Source organism: Pipistrellus kuhlii, unplaced genomic scaffold (assembly GCF_014108245.1).
Source record: "Pipistrellus kuhlii isolate mPipKuh1 unplaced genomic scaffold, mPipKuh1.p scaffold_m20_p_5, whole genome shotgun sequence".
NCBI lineage: Eukaryota > Metazoa > Chordata > Mammalia > Chiroptera > Vespertilionidae > Pipistrellus > Pipistrellus kuhlii.
In genome coordinates, this window is record NW_023425551.1 from 34,089,215 (window position 1) to 34,107,908 (window position 18,694).

General features: G+C 35.2%; 1 protein-coding gene across 11 annotated transcripts in view; it reads left to right on the forward strand.

Annotated features, from left to right (window-relative positions):
- Positions 1-18,694, forward strand: part of HACE1 (HECT domain and ankyrin repeat containing E3 ubiquitin protein ligase 1) — a 76,420-nt gene that overhangs the window by 47,087 nt on the left and 10,639 nt on the right. For 9 of the 11 annotated variants that reach the window (XR_004983893.2, XM_036415245.2, XM_036415248.2 and 6 more), the window contains 5 exons: positions 36-133; positions 315-402; positions 5,824-5,973; positions 6,547-6,743; positions 15,428-15,559. Coding sequence is in view for 9 of the 11 variants with exons in the window: in XM_036415245.2 (XP_036271138.1) it covers positions 36-133; positions 315-402; positions 5,824-5,973; positions 6,547-6,743; positions 15,428-15,559 (665 nt within the window). In the remaining 2 variants the exon portion in view is untranslated. The remainder of the gene's footprint in view (positions 1-35; positions 134-314; positions 403-5,823; positions 5,974-6,546; positions 6,744-15,427; positions 15,560-18,694) is intronic. The other 2 variants (XR_006739957.1, XM_036415249.2) reach the window with 1 other exon arrangement.

An 18,694-nucleotide genomic window follows, 5' to 3' on the forward strand; every position in this document is an offset into this window, starting at 1 on the left:
TTAATATGTACAATTAACCAGTGCTGCATATTTAGATTCCATTTTTAGGAGTAGCTGTGAAGTCGTGTCAAAAGCAAATTGTGCAAAGCTAAAGCAAGGAATTGCTGTACGGTTCCATGGAGAAGAAGGCATGGTGGGTATAAACCTAAGTGGTGAAGATCAATGTATATAAAAGATTAAAATACACTTGAATAAAATTTAATATTTAATTGGTAATTGAAGAAATTTAGTGTCCTTTTAATTTTATTCTTTATAAAAATTTTTCCCATCTTATATATTTCTGTTGATACTTAATTTTATTTTCCTTAACTCAGGGTCAAGGTGTTGTGCGTGAATGGTTTGATATTCTGTCTAATGAAATAGTCAATCCTGATTATGCATTGTTTACCCAGTCAGCTGATGGTAAGTTGTACAGCCTCCATGACTTTTTCTGTGACTTGTCACATTTCAAACTACTTCCGTGTATTTTATTCTTTTATTCCCGTAGTAGCCCTATAATATAGGTGGGGTATTCCCATTTCATAGAAAAGAAAACCACAATTCAGAGTTTTTGTTTATGTTAGCACAGTTAATGAATGGAAACTGACTCAGTCTATCAGTCTTTCCTCTAAACTAGGGGTGTCGAACTCAATCAGAGAAGGGGCCAAAATCTAAAATTTAGCCTAAATCGCGGGCCGAATGGTTTACTGAACAGTCATAAACTGTCATTGTGATGGAAACGCAGCGGAGTGCAGTGATGACAGCGCAGTGCGGGCCACATTGCAAGGCCTGGTGGGACAGATTTGGCCCGCGGGCCTTGTGTTTGACACATGTGCTCTAAACAGTTGATTCTCCAGTGCTTAAGTACTAGTGCTGGCCCCAAGAAACTTTATTAGCTGTTTGTAAACTAAAACTAAATTTATTCACTTTAAGGATTGTCCTTTAGCCTGCTTTTCTTGAGTTAAAATTTCCTTTAGTGAAATAGTTATAGTAGATGGATGTGAAAATAATACAAGTCCTTATTTGGAAAAATTATTTGTTAACGCTATTTATTTTCCAAGTCTCAAAATTTATTGGTTATAACAAACATAGTCTAGAAATCATATCAAATCTTAACTTATAATTTACTTATGTATAATTTTCAGTCTTTTTTAAGTGTCAAGACCTGACAACCAAGAAGTTCTTATTTAACCATTTAACACAGACAAAAAACTGTTTGTTGAAATGGTACTTGTGACTTAACACAACTGAATTTGACATTGTAGGCTAAATGGAAATGAGTAGTGTACCGCCTCGTGTGTGAGGTATAATTAAGTTTTGTAACTTAATAGAGACATATCTAAGTGAAGGTAGGATTTCAGTTTTTAAATGCTATGAACAGTTGCTTTTTCCCCCCTGAAATCTTTTTCTTTCCCAGTGCTTAAATTTTTTTTTATAAGGGTAGAGTGCATTATTAATTGTAGTTCCTGATTGCATCCAACCAAATGAGCAGCACATCTTCTTTGAATAAGAAGGGTAATTCTGCCGAAACTGGTTTGGCTCAGTGGTAGAGCATCAGTCTGCGGACTGAAAGGTCCCAGGTTCGATTCCGGTCAAGGGCCCGTACATTGGTTGCGGGCACATCCCAAGTAGGGGGTGTGCAAGAGGCAGCTGGTCGATGTTTCTCTCTCATCGACATTTCTAACTCTCTATCTCTCTCCCTTCCTCTCTGTAAAAAATCAATAAAATATATATTAAAAAAAAATAAATAAAAAAAAAAAAAGAAGGGTAACTCTAAGACAGGCAAGTGGAGGAGGGCTGCGGTGATGTTAAGCAGCTGTAGATATCCACCTGTGTGATGGTCTCCTCAGATATACTTGGTGTATTTGAAATTATTTAGAAACTAGAAGCCTGGTGCATGAAATTTGTGCACAGGTAGGGTCCCTAGGCCTGGCCAGCAATCAGGGCTGATCTGTGGGATGACCAGCAGGGTGGTCAGGGGTCCCATCCCTCCCCCCCTGCTCACCCCCACATTGGCTGGCCTGGTACTATCCCCATAGCTCCCCTCCACTCAGTTCTCACCCTACTCCAGGCCTCCCCCCCACACACATTGACCTCATCCATAGGTGTAAGCTTTTTGTCCAATCTCTTCCTGCACCCACCACAGCCTTTTCCCCATGAGAACTGTCAGTCTGCTCCCTTTCCATGCCCCTGATTCTATTACATTCACCAGTCTATTCTATTCATTAGGTTTTTTATTCATTTGAGTTTTAGGTTCACTTATTGATAGGTATGTATTTGTTGTCACTTTACTGTTCATAATTTTTTATCTTTACCTTTTTCTTCTTCTTCCTCTTCTAAAAGAATACCCTTCAGCATTTCATAGAATACTGGTTTGGTGGTGATGAACTCCTTTAGTTTTTTCTTGTCTGTGAAGCTCTTTTTCTGACATTCAGTTCTAAATGATAACTTTGCTGGGTAGAGTAATCTTTGTGGTAGGTACTAGCTATTCATCACTTTGAATATTTCTTGCCACTCCCTTCTGGCCTGCATAGTTTCTGTTGAGAAATCAGCTGATAGTCACATGGATGGGTACTCCCTTGTAGGTAACTAACTGCTTTCTCTTGCTGCTTTTAAGAATATCTCTTTGTCTTTTGCCCTTGGCATTTTAATTATGATGTGTCTTGGTGTGATCCTCTTTGGATTCCTCTTGTTTGGGGTTCTCTGTGCTTCCTGGACTCATAAGTCTATTTCTTTCACCAGGTAAGGGAAGTTTTCTATGATTATTTCTTCAAATAGGTTTTCAATATCTTACTCTCTCTCTTCTTCTGGCAACCCCATAATTCAGATGTTGGTATGCTTGAAGTTGTCCCAGAGGTTCCTTATGCTATCTTCATATTTTTGGATTCTTTTTTCTTTTTTCTTTTTCCTTTTCAGATTGGGAGTTTTTTGCTTCTTTGAATTTCAAATATTTGACTTGATTCTGTAGTCTGCTGTTGAATCTCTAAATATTATTCTGTATTTCAGTCAGTGTATGCTTAATTTCTGATTGGTTGTTTTTCATACCCTTGAGGGTCTTACTGAATTTCTTGGAGGTTTCTAGAAGATTCTTGAGTAACCTTATAACCGTGATTTTGAACTCTATAGCCAGTATTTTGCTTTTATCCATTCCTTTCATTTGTGATTTGTTTCTTTGTCTCCACATTTTGGCTGCTTCCTTGTGTTTGTTTCTATGTACTGGATAGCTGCTGAGTCTCCTCGATTTGATAGAGTGGCCTTGTGTGGTAGGTGTCCTATAGGGCCCAGTGTCTCAGCCTCCCCAATCACCTGAGGTGGATGCTCTTGGCACATACCTTTGTGGGCTGTTTTTACAGTCTTGTTGTAGTTAACCCTTGATTGCTGTTGATGTCACTGGGAGGAATTGACCCCCAGGTCAATTGGCTGTGAGGACCAGTCGTGTCTACAATGGAAGAGTTGTTGTGCAGGAGACACCCTTATGTGGCAGGACTTGCTTCCTTAGGGCTTTGGTGCTCACTGAGTCTCCTCATTGAGTGTTTCTCTTATGGATGTGAACAGTTGTAATCCAGTATGGTCTCACTCTCACCACTGGGTACACTGCCTCTTTGAACTCCAAGGAGGTGCAAGGTCAGCCACTATCTGGGGCCACCACCTCTGCAGATTCCTCCTCTTTGTATGGGTTTGAAAGTGCCTAGATGAGGCCCAGCTGTGAATCAAGGCTGCTGCTGCCAGGCCTTGGGCCTTCTTTCAGAAGCTCTGGGGCTCTCTGACCCAGTTGTAGTTTGACAGGTTTTAAGTGGAGAAAGGACAGGCCATTCATATGCAAAAGCCGATGCTCTCAGCTTGGGTGGGGTTGCAAATTGGGTGGAACGGGAGTCTCTGGGAATCACCAGAGTGGAGCAAACACCAATGGCTGCCAGTCAGCTTTGAACCGGAGAGGTTCCTGGGTCTCCACACTCCGCGCCCCCATGTAGGAACAATGATCTCTGCAAGCACCTCTGAGAGAAAGCCGCCCTCGTGTTCCTTCCTCAATGCCAGACAGCCCAGTTTCTCCTCATATATATCTGGGCCCCCCGGAGTCTCACCCAGAACTGGAGTTCAGAGCAAGTGGATCTTGTATGTTCCTCCTGATTTTCTGAATTTCTTGAGCAGCACATCCAGGTGCCGGCACTTTCCGTGCCTCCACACCTGTTACCAGTCTTGATATGCCTTCATCACCTCTCTAGTTGTGGAACTTCCACTCAGCCAGCTTTCCCATGGTTCTAGGTGGTGGTAGTTCTGCCTTTTAGTTGTAATTTTGATGTGGTTGTGAGAGGCAGCGAGTATAGGTATTTACCTATGCTGCCATCTTTGCTTTGACTTTTAATAACCAGTCCTACATTATGATTCTTTAAAGTAGGGGTGTCGAACTCAATCAGAGAAGGGGCCAAAATCTAAAATCCAGCCTAAATCGCGGGCCGAATGGTTTACTGAACAGTCATAAACTGTCATTGTGATGGAAACGCAGCGGAGTGCAGTGATGACAGCGCGGTGCGGGCCACATTGCAAGGCCTGGCGGGATGGATTTGGCCCGCAGGCCTTGTGTTTGACACATGTACTTTAAAGGTACTTAATAGTGAATGATTAGCTCTTTTAAATCATTCAGCCATAAGCTTCCAAATTTGTACCTTATAGCTCAGTAAATTGGTCACAGCAATTTATTAGTCCAATGCCAACTCTGATAAATCAAAGATCAACAAAACACAAAGGAAATTATTGCCAAAGTACGTATTCTAAATGACCAAACTTTTCACTCTCTAGTACTTTTTCATTGTTCCTTTATTTTCTTTTGATTCAGTTTCATTATTCTTATCAATTATTCTTTATTTTAGGTACCACAAGCTCAATAAATATTTATTGAATGATAAGAGAATTTATAATCCAAGTTAGTGATTATCACAGAAAAACAGTGGAGAAGGGTTACTTAAAATTGTGGTCTTGGTATTAATTTTTTTTCATTGCACTAGATACTTTTGAGGCATTTTTTATCGTGACAAAATCTACCATTTTAATAATTTTGAAGTGTTACAATTCAGTGGCACTATGTGCACTCATAGTTGTGGTGTAACTGTCACCACTGTCTTATTTCCAGATCTTTTTCAGGTAAGTGGAGTCATATAATCCATTCCTTTAGATTTTGACAGCAATGGGTAACCATTGCCCTTGCCATTTTTACTTTTATACCTCAGAGGTACTTATTTAACAATATTTGCCTTGAGGATGAATTGGTTGACTTGGGGACTTTTGGTGATTTCCTAAGAATTGTTAAAAGGCATCAAATTCACTGATTAGTAGTTCTATTAAGAATAGTTTTTAAAGTTTTTTAGTTATTTTCGTATAGTGCTTTGTTCTTATTTTCATCTACTGCACTGGACCTGAATGAGACAATGTCTGCCTTAATTCATAGCCTAGTAGTTATTTATCCACACTCTCCAGGGAACCGTGTGTGTGTGTGTGTGTGTGTGTGTGTGTGTGTGTGTATGTGTGTATGTGTATGTGTGATCTTTTAATATATTATTTCCAGGATCTCTCTGACACATCTTCCAATTAAAATACTTAAAAGTGAAGTTTAAAAATATTCTCAAACTTTCTCACTGCACAAAGATGTACTGTGATATACTAGTACATTTGTGACTTAATGTCTTTTGAACTTCTAGTTTCACTGCCTGTTATATATTCCACAAAGAACATTCTGTGGAAATTAATACATAACTTTAGTTTTGCTGAAGTTTTATATGAACAAATTTATCTGTATTAAAATGATGTCTCTTTTGCATAAAACAAATTATTTTGTATTTATTTTAATAGGAACAACTTTTCAGCCTAATAGCAACTCCTATGTAAATCCTGACCACCTGAACTATTTCCGTTTTGCTGGACAGATCTTGGGATTAGCTTTGAACCATAGGCAGCTGGTCAACATTTACTTCACAAGATCATTCTATAAGCACATTCTTGGTATGGCTCTAGTGTATTTTATTTTTATTTTTTTATTGCCTAAAGTTTTACATTTGTCTTTTTCCCCCTCAGTTGACCCCCTCTAATTTATTTATTTAAGGTGTTTTTCCTATAGTCTTTAAGTAAATATAATGAATAGTGATGGCATTTTGAATGAGAACATTTTTATTTTGATTAAAGACTATTTGTGTTTGTAAGGCATTTAAATGAGGGCCTGAGGGAAAGGAAAAAAATCACCTACAGTTTCCCCCCCCCCATTTTAGTGTATGTATATTTATGCTAAGAATGTATTTTGACATGAATATACTTAAGAGAATTAGCACTTTTTGAAGTTTATAATAATTTCCTGAATGGTGCTTTTAAAGAAAGATTACATTGTAAAAATGTGGAAGAAACTAAGCTTAAATTAAGCTTCAAATTCAAGAATTAACGTCCATTTAAATTACCCTTGCTTGAATTTGATTATATTTTGCAGTTTTACATAGTATCTGTAGAGGGCAGTATTTTACCATTAAACAGATAAAGAAAGGCAGAAACATGTAGAATATAACTGCTGTATTTTTATATTTTTAGGAATTCCTGTAAATTACCAAGATGTGGCATCTATTGATCCAGAATATGCCAAGAATTTGCAGTGGATTTTAGATAATGATATTAGTGATCTGGGTCTAGAACTGACTTTTTCTGTTGAGACTGATGTATTTGGAGCAATGGAAGAGGTGCCTTTGAAACCTGGGGGTGGAAGTATTCTGGTGACACAAAATAACAAAGTAGGTATTTGAATTTTTACTTTAGCCACTGTTTGTAACTTGGTCCTGATATTCTAAAGTCTCCTGGCTAATTATTGTAAAGTTTTCTGGTACTAGCTAAAAAAATGTTTACTGTTAGAGTTAATAACATTTTATAAAAGAATAATATTTTAATCAAACTTATGGTTAAAGAAGACTAAAATATTTTTCCTTTCCTGAGTTACAATTCTAAGAAAGCTTTAGAATCATCTACCTATAAAAATGTTTACCAAACCATTTTGTAGACTAGCAATTTAGTAAAATATTGATTTGTTATTTATTTATTTATTTATTTATTTATTTATTTATTAAATATATTTTATTGATTTTTTACAGAGAGGAAGGGAGAGAGATAGAGAGCAAGAAACGTCCATGAGAGAGAAACATCGACCAGCTGTCTCTTGCACACCCCCTACCGGGGATGTGCCCGCAACCAACGTACATGCCCCTGACCAGAATCGAACCTGGGACCTTTCAGTCTGCAGACCGACGCTCTACCACTGAGCCAAACCGGTTTTGGCTAATTTGTTTTTTAAACCAATAGACTTGACCATGTTTTAGCTAAACTCTGAGCCTCAGTGTTCCATTCTGTAAAATCGGAAAAATACTACCTCCCACAGAGAATTGTTACTAACATTTTGTAAACCTAAAAGCACATTATGAAAGTTAGTTGTTATTGGATAGTTTTCTGTAAAAAATAGGCTTAAAAGTTTCAGATATACACAGGAAATTGGAGACTTATATTATGCTATATAATTTTTCATTTTGAAACTTAAATACTGCTAATATAAAAACAAACAAACCCATGAAGTTTAATTTTGGAAAATCAGGAGCTGAGTTTTCTATATCGGTACTTAAATTTTTTTATTTACCCTCTCATTTTACATATGAGGATACTGAAGCCTAAAGCTGGGGCCAAAACCCAGGTCTCCTGTCTCCTAGTTTGAAGTCTGATGTTCTTCATACCATTTGCAAAATTAATCATGTTGAGGAGGAGCTTACTTGACTTTTAATATAATGAGTCATATGAAGCTCTAGAAACTTAAAATAGTAAAGTGCTTAAATTAGTTTTTAAAATCTATATGAACTTGCTAGTGAATGAAAATGTATTTTTAAAAATTCTTCTAATTATTAGATTGTCCACCTTGTAGTAAATTTGTTGCTTTATTTTATAATGGAGACATGCTCTTAATTATGGGTAATGAAGTCATAGAATCTTTATTATAATCAAGTGATTGGTTTTCATGAGAGAAACTCAAACATTCCTACATCTGAATATCATATCTGATGATGAGTGTATTTGTCTCTCCTCTCAGATATATTTTATACAACAAAGTAGAAGACCCACTAACAAATGCATGATAGCTATATTTATACTTATTTCTCCTAACAGCTTTCCTCCCTCTATTACTGATTTTTGTGTAGATTTTTAGATTCATATTTTATTAATTCTTACACATCTGTGTGTTTTTAAAAATATATATATTTTATTGATTTTTCTTACAGAGAGGGAGAGAGAGAGAGAGCCAGAAACGTCGATGAGAGAGAAACATCGACCAGCTGCCTCTTACACACCCCCTACCAGGGATGTGCCCGCAACCAAGGTACATGCCCTTGACCGGAATCGAACCTGGGACCTTTCAGTCCACAGACCGACGCTCTACCGCTGAGCCAAATCGGTTTGGGCTACATTTGTGTTTTTTAATGAAAATCTAGAAAGAAGGGAGACATTGAAAAAATAATAGCTAATGAGAACATACTCACACTGAAGGTATACTCATCATCTTGATTCTACTCTGAGGTTGGAATACTATTGTAATATTAGGGAGCTTGAAACTTTTGTTTCTGAGTCTAGTACATTTTTATTTAACTATATTAACTAATTGGTTGATTACAGGTTAAACTTTTCAATAGTTATTTTGGTAATAGAGTTAAAAGCAGGATCTCAAACATTAATATGTAAATTCTTAGCTTTCAATTTTGGAATATAAACATTTCTCACAATAAATTTAGCCTCTGCTTTCTAATATTACCAAATAAGAGTCAAATGTAATTTTATATCTAATTGTTGATACTTAAGCACTTAATGCTTATTCAATAAACAACCTGAATGATTTTTAAATATTAAAAATCTTTAGAAACATACCTATAGCTTAAATTGACCACTCACTTTAAAATTGTTAAAGTATTCAGTTTACAAATAAAATTTTCAAACCAAGTTCTTTACAGGAATAATTCTTTAACATACATTTCCATCATGAACCTTTGTGTCACTTTACGTCAGCCTTTTATTTACGTTTATAGGTATGAAGTTATAGTTATGTTCATCTTCAAAATTTATAATCATATTGAAGTTAAATGACTTGCCAAGCTTGTGAGAGAAAGTCTATTTAAGCTCATCTCCACATGGGGGAGTCATTTATTCCTAAGTTTTATTGAAAAGCTTTGGTAACTAAATGAAATTACCCTTTCTTGAAAAGCAGTAAATTAAAAAATACAATTAAGGTAAGGCAGAAGAATATATCCCAGTTCCACATTGGAACTGTAATGCTCTTTGAAATTTATTTTGTATCAGTTTTGTTTTAAAATTTAGATGGGAAAAAACAAAGAATCTTGTTTTCACGTTTGAAAATGGCTAAATATTTACTTTTAAATAGTATTTTCATTTTAGTTTTGCTTTTAATTTTACTTTCACTTAAATTCTTGATGAAAACTCCTAGAACCATGAAATCTGGAATTAAAAGTAATATTTTTGGCCCAAACCTTAAGTTCTAGCTGTTAGAACTGAATATGACCAGTAAGGGTCAAATATAATTTTATATCTAATTAATGATGCTTAAACAGTTAATACTTATTCAATAAAGAGCCTGATTAATTTTTAAATATTAACCTATAGTTATAAATTGATCTAGCTGTTAGAACTGAAGAGTATGCTACTTGGGTTTTAAATGTTAAAAACACTTTTACAATACTAATCCTCAAGTTCATTCTGCTGGAAGGGGAAAACATGGAGTGGAATGGGACAGGATATCAGGGAATGGAGGAGATGCCATGGGAGTTGGATTACAGAGAACCATTAAGTGGTCAGAATGGGAGTAAGGAAGGGGAGAAGGAAGTGTTCTAGGCTCCAAGAAGGCACAGAGTTGACCGAGCATGTATTTGGGGAACCACAGATAGATGAGAGTTGTACATCTTAGCTTAGATTGCAAAGTGAGTGAGTGGAAAAAGATTAGCTGAGGGAGGTAGAAAGGAACAAATTCTGAAAGACTTTAATTCACAATCAGAAATTTGAACATTATTCCAAAGGCTGTGGGATGATTGAATATGCTATAGTGGAGAGTCACATGATCAAATAAACTCAGCTTGGAGTGTGAGGAATGGATTGAAATGGGACAATGCAGATCAGTTAATAGGTTGTTGTGGCATTGGTCTGTGGAGCATGCTTGGGGGATTTTATGCCAGTGCCAGTGAGGGTGTAGAAAATGAGATAGCTTTCAGTGATATGAAACTGAGTAATTATTTGGGAAGGTGAAAAAAGAACAACTCAAAGAGGACTACACTATTTTTGTGGATTGGCCCCAGAATGACTGTTGGTGTTGCTATCCTCCTCTTCATCAATCTCATTACCATCAGTGTTGTTGTCTAGTGATAATAGCTATTGCTTATTGAGTACTTGGTATATGTTTCATGTATTAAGATGTGTTCTCTGTGCGTTTCTATTTACTATAATAGCCTTTTGAGATAGTTATTTCTACTTATTGAATGTGGAAACAGCTTTTAATATTAAAAGCATCTGCCATTTATCAGATGCTTATAATGTGCTAGGCACTGTTCAAAGTACTTCATGTGTATTAACTTAAATAGTCCTGTGAAGTGTAGATATCCTTTTCTACAGGTCAGGAGACTGAAGGGTAAAGGACTTAAGAATCTTTCCTCCAGATCATGTGGTTAATAAGTATTGGAGCTAGGATTTGAACCTATGCAGTCTATAAATCTCAAGCATGAATTTGTAACTATGACACTATTGTTAATGTAAGAAACATTCTAATCTGTGAAGAATTTTTGTGAGTTTATTTGAGCCAAACTGTCAACAGATGCCAGGAAGCAGAATCTCAAGGGATTGAGATAATGCTCTGGAGAATGGCAGTTTTGCACCTTGTTTTATACATTACAATCAAAAGAGGAGATGTAAGTGTGTTATGTGAAATCTGTTGGTGATAGATTAGGGAGGTGGAGAAAGCAAAGCAGAAGGAGGTTAGGTAGAAAGTAAAAAGATAGACACATACTTTTTTTTATTTAGGTGGGTGCAGGGAAGTTAACACTTGACAATTAACTCAATAACAATGAGGGGATTTGTAGTCTCCAGAGCAGTGTCTGTGCATTGAGGGAAACTACTTTGACATTCCAATGATGTTATCCTAGATGCAAAAAGACAATAGACAGGCTCAGTTCAGGTAAAGATTGGCCTTTATCAGAGAAGATACCAGCCTAGGACATGACTGCCCACCTTACACTGCTTTTTTGTTAAAAAAAATTTTTTTTTTTTTAAAATCTCTTTAAATCTCTTGAGTTTGTAAGGCTGCCACAAAGGTATTCCCTAAGCTAGTCAGGTTAGCATGTGGCCCCTTTTATCCACATTATTTCTTTAGACGTTAAATAACTGTCTAAGGGCTCAAAATTAGTAAGTGGTGAGCCCTCAATTTAAGTCAAGTTCTGTGTGATTGTGTAACTGCTAGGCCTCTTCCTCAGTAAGTCAGTGAATATGAATAAATTTGCAAATACAAATTTAGTATGTTTTCCTCCACTTTCATATGATATTTTATTGCCAATTTCACTTGATTTATTTCACACACATTTGATGCACACATAAAATACAGGTGTGTGTATATAGATTATTGATTTAAAGTGATTCCTTATTTTCGTCTTCAGAAAAGTATACTATGAGAAATCATTTTACTATTCAAAACTTTTAAAACAGTTCAAGTCTGAAGTTCTCCATATTAAATGTTTATGTGTATTATTTGGCTGGATTTTAAATTATCTTTAGTATTTTCCTGTTTACAAGAAGAACTTTCCCTAGCTTTTTAGTTAGTATATTCTAAAATTTCACCAACTCTATGAAATGGTAACCTGAGGAATCACTATTTTCAATGACTAAACTTTTTTCAAGGACACTGAAATAATAGGATTTTTACTAGACTATCAGTCTTTATAACCAATATGTGACCTTAAAAATAAGAATATACTGGTAAAAGAATATATTTCTTTTACCTACTTATTCTTACTTGGTATTCTTTTGAGTTATGGGTGGAGAAATTTTCAGTGAGAACTCTTACATACCAGAGCAATACTCATCAATTGGAGAAGCACAGAAAGGAAGCTTTTATTACCAAGGGATTTATATTCAAACAATTACAATTAAACAATTACAATTTAGTAAGGTCTTGGGCAATAACTATTGAGTAGTAGTTTAAGACTGTGAAAATAAAACCTCTCGGATAAAAGCTATTCTTGTTATTTGAATTATGAGAATAATGACATTGAAACTGTTAATTGCAAAAAAAATACTATTCCAGATAGTTTTACAAATATGGCCTAGTTTATTGATCTATTTAGAAAGAATATCTTGGTTTCACTATTAAAATTAATTTTTATATAAATATGGTTTATTTAAATATTTTTCTAGAAGTAGTAGAAAAGATTTTCAAGAAGAAAAATAGCTTAAACTATTCCAACTTTCAACATCACTATCACCCCTCATAAGCAGACATAATTTATGTCAAAGCCTAAAAAGAAGTTAGATTTTAAAAAACATTTCTGAAAGGTGATATTCATTCTATACATTCAGAAGACTAGATTATTAAAACAAAATGTTTCTGTAACTAGACCTATAACTTAACTGGAGCTTAACGTCAGATGTAGCATCTCCTTAATCTTAGTGGTACCTTTCCTTTTGCAGTTACTCTTTTCTTAGCTATGTTGTATCAGTTATCAGGCTCAGAGGTTAAGCTAGAAAAAAGTTGCTAGGGCTTTTTGTTGTTCTTATCTCCATGCTGAGGCTTTCTAAGTTGAAAACTTTCTATACGTTAACATAACTATTTTAGTACAAGCTCTAACTCAGATTCTTGTATATAGTTAATTTTTCGAGTTGCATCTATGGCATCTGGTATTATTTTATGCCCTCAAAGAATTAGCAAAAAAATTCACATGGGAGCAAACATGCCTTCTGTTGGTGATAAAAGTTTACCCAACCCTCCAAGTTATATAATTTTTTTCAATCCCTTAGAAAAAATGAGATATCAGGTTTGATATATATATTTAACGTTTGATCATGCAACTCTTTTTTTTTTAACGTTTTAAAAATATTTTTATTGATATCAGAGAGGAAGGGAGAGGGAGAGAGAGATAGAAACATCAATGATGAAAGAGAATTATTGATCGGCTGCCTCCTGCACAGGCCCTACTGGGGATCGAGTCCACAACCAGTGCATGTACCCCGACCGGGAATTGAACCGTGACCTCCTGGTTCATAGGTTGACGCTCAACCACTGAGTCATGCCAATCGGGCTGATCATGCAGCTCTTTATGCCAGTATTTTGTAGACTGATTATCATCTGTGTGTCCACTGTGTTCTTTAAGGCACATAGATATTCATATGTAGTGGGAATGCAGCTAGTGTGTTCCTGTAGCACAGTATGAACAGTCAAAATGTTAGTGCATAATAATAGTGGATGTTCATAGTAATAATTGTATCATCAAGAAAATGTTAATGGTGTTACTCTGTTTGAAGATGTGCTGTTTAAGGAGGCAGAACAACTAATTTAGAAGCAGTTGGATTTAGGTTATTTTCTGTTTTCTGTAGATTTTAACAGTTAAACACAATTATATCTTTCAACTACCTGGAAAACTTACTTTACTACACCCAGGAGGATTTGTGATGGCTAAGATTTCATTATTTTACGAAGATATAATTTATACCAAGATCCATTTTTTAGACCAAGTTCACATTTTTTTTTTTTTAATCCTCACCCAAGAATGTGTTTTTATTTTTTATTTTTAGAGAGAAAGGTAGGGGGAGAGAGAAACATTGATCAGTTGCCTTCCATATGTGCCTGACTGGATGAATGATCCAGCCAACTGACCCACCTGGCCAGGGTTTTTTTGTTTGTTTTCACATTTAAATGAACTTCTATGGAGACTGGTATCTGAAGAAACTGATTTTCACATGTTGATATTTAATAACTATGAACCAGAGTTATAGAAATAAATGTGGAAAATATTGTTAGATTAAATAGAAGGTAACATGTGAGCAAAGATTAGTATGCTTCTGAAAATGAATTTCTAAAAATAAAATGTATGAAAAAATAAAAATTAATTGATAAATAAGAGATGTGTATTATTCTGATAAATATGGACTAAAATGGCAAATTAAAATAAGTTAAGTGTACTTGAGCAATTCACAAGTCTTTTACTTTCAAGCTTCATAATTTAGTAAGGTCTTGAGCATTAACTATTGAGTAGTAGTTTAAGATTGTGAAAATAAAACCTCTTAGATAAAAGCTCTTCTTGTTAAGGGTAGATGGGATCTCATATAGCATCTTAAACATATAATTAATGAATGGATGGAGCAAAAAAAAAAATGTAGTGTCCAGTAAGCAGTTTTAAAGCATTCATAAATATTGAGATAATCATGTGCTGATGCAGAATTCACCGCTGGTTATCCCTTAGAAGTGTGTTGTTATATATTATTTCTTGATTGGACCCTGAAATTTAGTTCTACGTTTCTATTTGATTGTTTGATACTGTCTTCCTCTAGTAATTGTCTGTTTGTAACTTGTAGTAACTGATTAATTCTTATATAATGGAGAAAGCCTTTGGGAGTTAGGGATTGGGATTGGGGTAAGAATGGATTAAGTGGCAGCTTTGGCAGCTTTCCCTGTGCCAGATAGTATCATAGAAATCAGGTGGGGTTTGGAGAGAGCTGTGAGGAATTCACTGACACTTGTGTAGATCCGAGATACACAGAGAATTCATAGCCAATATATACTATTATAGTAACTTGCTAGCTCAGTGCCTGTGATTTTTTTTTTTTGGGGGGGGGTGGCCTGGGAAGCAGAGCATCATGTTAGTGCTCCCCTCCCCCCCAAGTAAGTAAGTAAGTAAGTAAGTAAATAAATAAATAAAGGGTTGGTCCCAAAGCAGGTTTTCTCCTCTTTGTGTTTAGAGTATTTGTTCCTGGAAGGTGAGGATTATATACAATATATTGCTTTTAACTCACAAAGCCACATTGTATTCCACTGTGTAAATGTGCCACAGCTTTTTTATCTACTTATCTACTAATAGGCACTTGGGCTATTTCTAGATTTTAGCTATTGTAAATAATGCTGCTATGAACATAGGGGTGAATATATTCTTTTTGCTTGGTGTTCAGGGATTCTTAGGATATATTCCCAGAAGTGAGAACACTGATTTTGATAGCACTTGCTGTTACAGACAGGGTGTGAGGAAACAGTTTAGTGAATGGTGGAGTGCTGATTTACTGAGATGTATGAACATTGGTGCAAACTTAATTCTAAATCTTTACCTCTTAAATGAGAAGTGATTATATCAACACTGTCGTATGTGGAATTAAAAAAAAAGTCATTGTGAAAATTATTTTTTAATAGGAGGAGTATGTTCAGCTTGTTACAGAACTTCGAATGACAAGAGCCATTCAACCACAGATCAATGCTTTTCTCCAAGGCTTTCATATGTTCATTCCACCTTCCCTCATACAACTGTTTGATGAATTTGAGTTGGTAAGGAAGAACATCAGCTCCTTTATCATAACACAATACAAAACTCCAATCAGTGTAACTCAAAATAATTTTGGAGTACTGAAGTGCATGGGATAATGTATAAGACATATGGTTTAATGTTTGTGTTTAGATTTTTACATTTGTGATTGTGCGTCTCTTAAGCTTAATAACCATATTGTGCGTCCCAAAAGCAAAATTCCCATTTATTTGACATCTGTAGTAAAAAAGAATACCAATACAAACTTCTCATACTTCCAAAAAGAAGACTTGATTAAGGTTTTTCTTGTTATATTTGGCTTTTCTTTTCAGTTTCTTATTTCATCATGTATATAATTTTATAATTTTCCATTTCAAAACTGTGAGAGCCACTCTCTTTGCCAGCCCCCATTCTCTAATGAATGTTTTGTTATACTTAACTAGAGGCCCAGTGCACGAAATTCGTGCTCGTAAAGGGCGGGTGTCTCTCAGTCAAGCTGCAAGCTCTCCAATCTGGGATCCCTCTCACAATCCAGGACTGCTGGTTTTGAAGTCCCTTGTGATTTAGTTTCATTAAATATCAGTTTTGAGGCCCAGGTTAGGTAGCTCAGTTGTTAGAGTATTGTCCTGATAATGCCAAGGTTGGATCCCCAACAAATCGATTTCTCAAACCAATAATAAAAAAACAAAAACAAACCAGTTTTGAATTTTTTTGGTTCTGTTTTTAGGTTTAGTATTAATGGTTTTGTTTAGCATAGACTTGTCTAATTTTAGCATAACCATAAAAGTTACTTCTAGCATTTAAAAATGATGGAGTACTTATGAACAGTTAAACAGAGAATTACATTATTTCTTGGACCTATGGTGTAAAAAACCAATAGCAACAACATAAACCATTGACAAAAACTTTGCCTCATAATTTACTGATACTGATAACTTCTGTGGAACTTATTAAATTACAGTATACATAGATAAAAGTACAGGCATTATAAGTGTATAGCTTGATGCATTTTCATAAGCTGACTACACGCATGAAAACAGCACCCAGATTAAGAAAGCGCCCCAGATGCTCCTTTCTTGTCCCCTTTCACTCACTATTCCCAGTCATGGGCAACCACTCTCCTAACTTACAGTATCATAGGTTAGGTTGCCCGTTTTTTAATTTAATATAAATGGAATAATCACCTAGAATATATCTGACTTCTTTGGCTTGGCTTTTTGTTTGTGAGAGTAATACCGTCATTGCATGCAGTGTAATTTGTTCCTTTTCATTGCTGTGTGGCAGGTATTTCATTGTGTCAGTATGCTGTTTTATCTTTTCTCCTTTAAACATTTGTAGGTACTTTTTAGTTTTTAGATTATTTGAAAAAGTGCTGCTATATACATTCTAGTACATGTTTTTAGGAGAAATGCATTCATTCTCTGTATTATATACCTTGGAGTAGAATTATTGGCATATATGGTGGGCATTTATTTCAGTAAAATAGATACTAGCAAACGGTTTTCCAAAGTGGTGTGTCAAGTTACAATCTCACCACCAGGACTGGGAGTTCTGGGTGTTCCCATTCTTCACAAGTATTTGATAATTTCATTTTGTATTTTTACCATTGGGGTGGATCGGTAGTGGTATTTCATTATGATTTTAGTTTCCCTAATGATCAATGAAGTTGAGTGTGTTTGATATATTATCTATTGTGTACTCTGGTTTTGAAGTGTTGGTTAAAGTAATTTGTCAATTTTTCTATTGTGTTTTCTGTTTTCTTTGTTACTGATTCGTAGGATTCTTTATATATTCTTTATAGGAGTCTTTGTTAGATATATGTGTTCCACTCTGGAATCTTAGTTAATAAAGTTTTTAGATTTAGCACAGTTCAGTTTATCTTTTTTTATTTTATTTTTTTAAATGAATGGAGCTTTTTGTGTCTTTTTAAGAAATTGTTTCTTATTTCAAGGTCATGAAGGTATTTTTCTATGTTTTCTTCTAAAACTTTATTCTTTTGTCTTTAACATTTAGGTCTGCTACTGATAAATTTTCAATTGTGCTTCTTATATAAGAAGTTAGGTTAGGATTTCTGGTGTGTTTTAGACTCTGGCTTTAAAATTAAGTTGAGCTGATTTGGATGGTAAGATTATTTGGCAAGAACAGTGTTAAATAGGATAATAAAGATCTTTCATTCTCTTCATAAAAAGTTATAACATATGATTTTCATGAAATAATTCAAAATCTTAAGATAATAAAGCCTCAGTCATTTTTATTCATAATTATTGGCAATGAGAGCATACTTAATATTATTAAAAGCTAACTTTAGCTTAGAAGGCAAGAAGATTGAGCACATATTTAAGACCTGTGTAAAATTCATTCTCCTTCCCTTTGAGAGGTCTCTATCAAGGTCCTGCCACAAAACCGAATTTCATCAGATGGTTCAAATAACAGAGCTTTAACAAAGGGACTATTATGGAGGCGCAGGCAGTGTTAAGAATAAATAAGATTTGGTGAGACATCCAGAGACTAGCAGCAGTGAAAGTCTTTATCACCTCTGGAATTGAAGAGACAGTTGGGGGGGGGAGGGTTATTGTAAGAAGCCCTGTGATGAGGTGACATGGCTACTGGAAAGAGGTGCTAAAGCAGGGAGGGAGCGGAAAGTGCTCTCACCTCCAGGCTTCTGCCTGTTCTGTGGCAGAGCCCAACCCGAACCAACAGATAAGAGAGCCAATGTGCCAGGATCAGCCTCCTAGGGCACAGAACAGTGCAAAGAAAAGTGGAGACTCTATTTGTGGGTGGTAAATGGACACTAATAGAGCACCTTTATTTAGTCAGTGTATTTTATAATCCCATCGCCAGGAGAACAAAAGCATTAGCAGTTCTCAAACAAAAGGTCTTAGGACCTCCTGACAACAAAAGCCTTTTTGTTGATGCGAGTTATGTTAATTGATGTTTATTGCATTTGAAGTTAAAGCAGAAGTGTAAAATAATTTATTAATTCATATAAAAATAATTTATTGCCTATTAACAAAAATTTTTAAAATTGAAAACTATTTTTCAGAATGAAACAAAAATAATGGGGAGAGTGGCATTATTTTACATTTTTGCAATTTAATGTCTGGCTTAATAGAAGAAAATGGGTACTTATTTCTGCAGCTGCACATTATCTGCTGTGA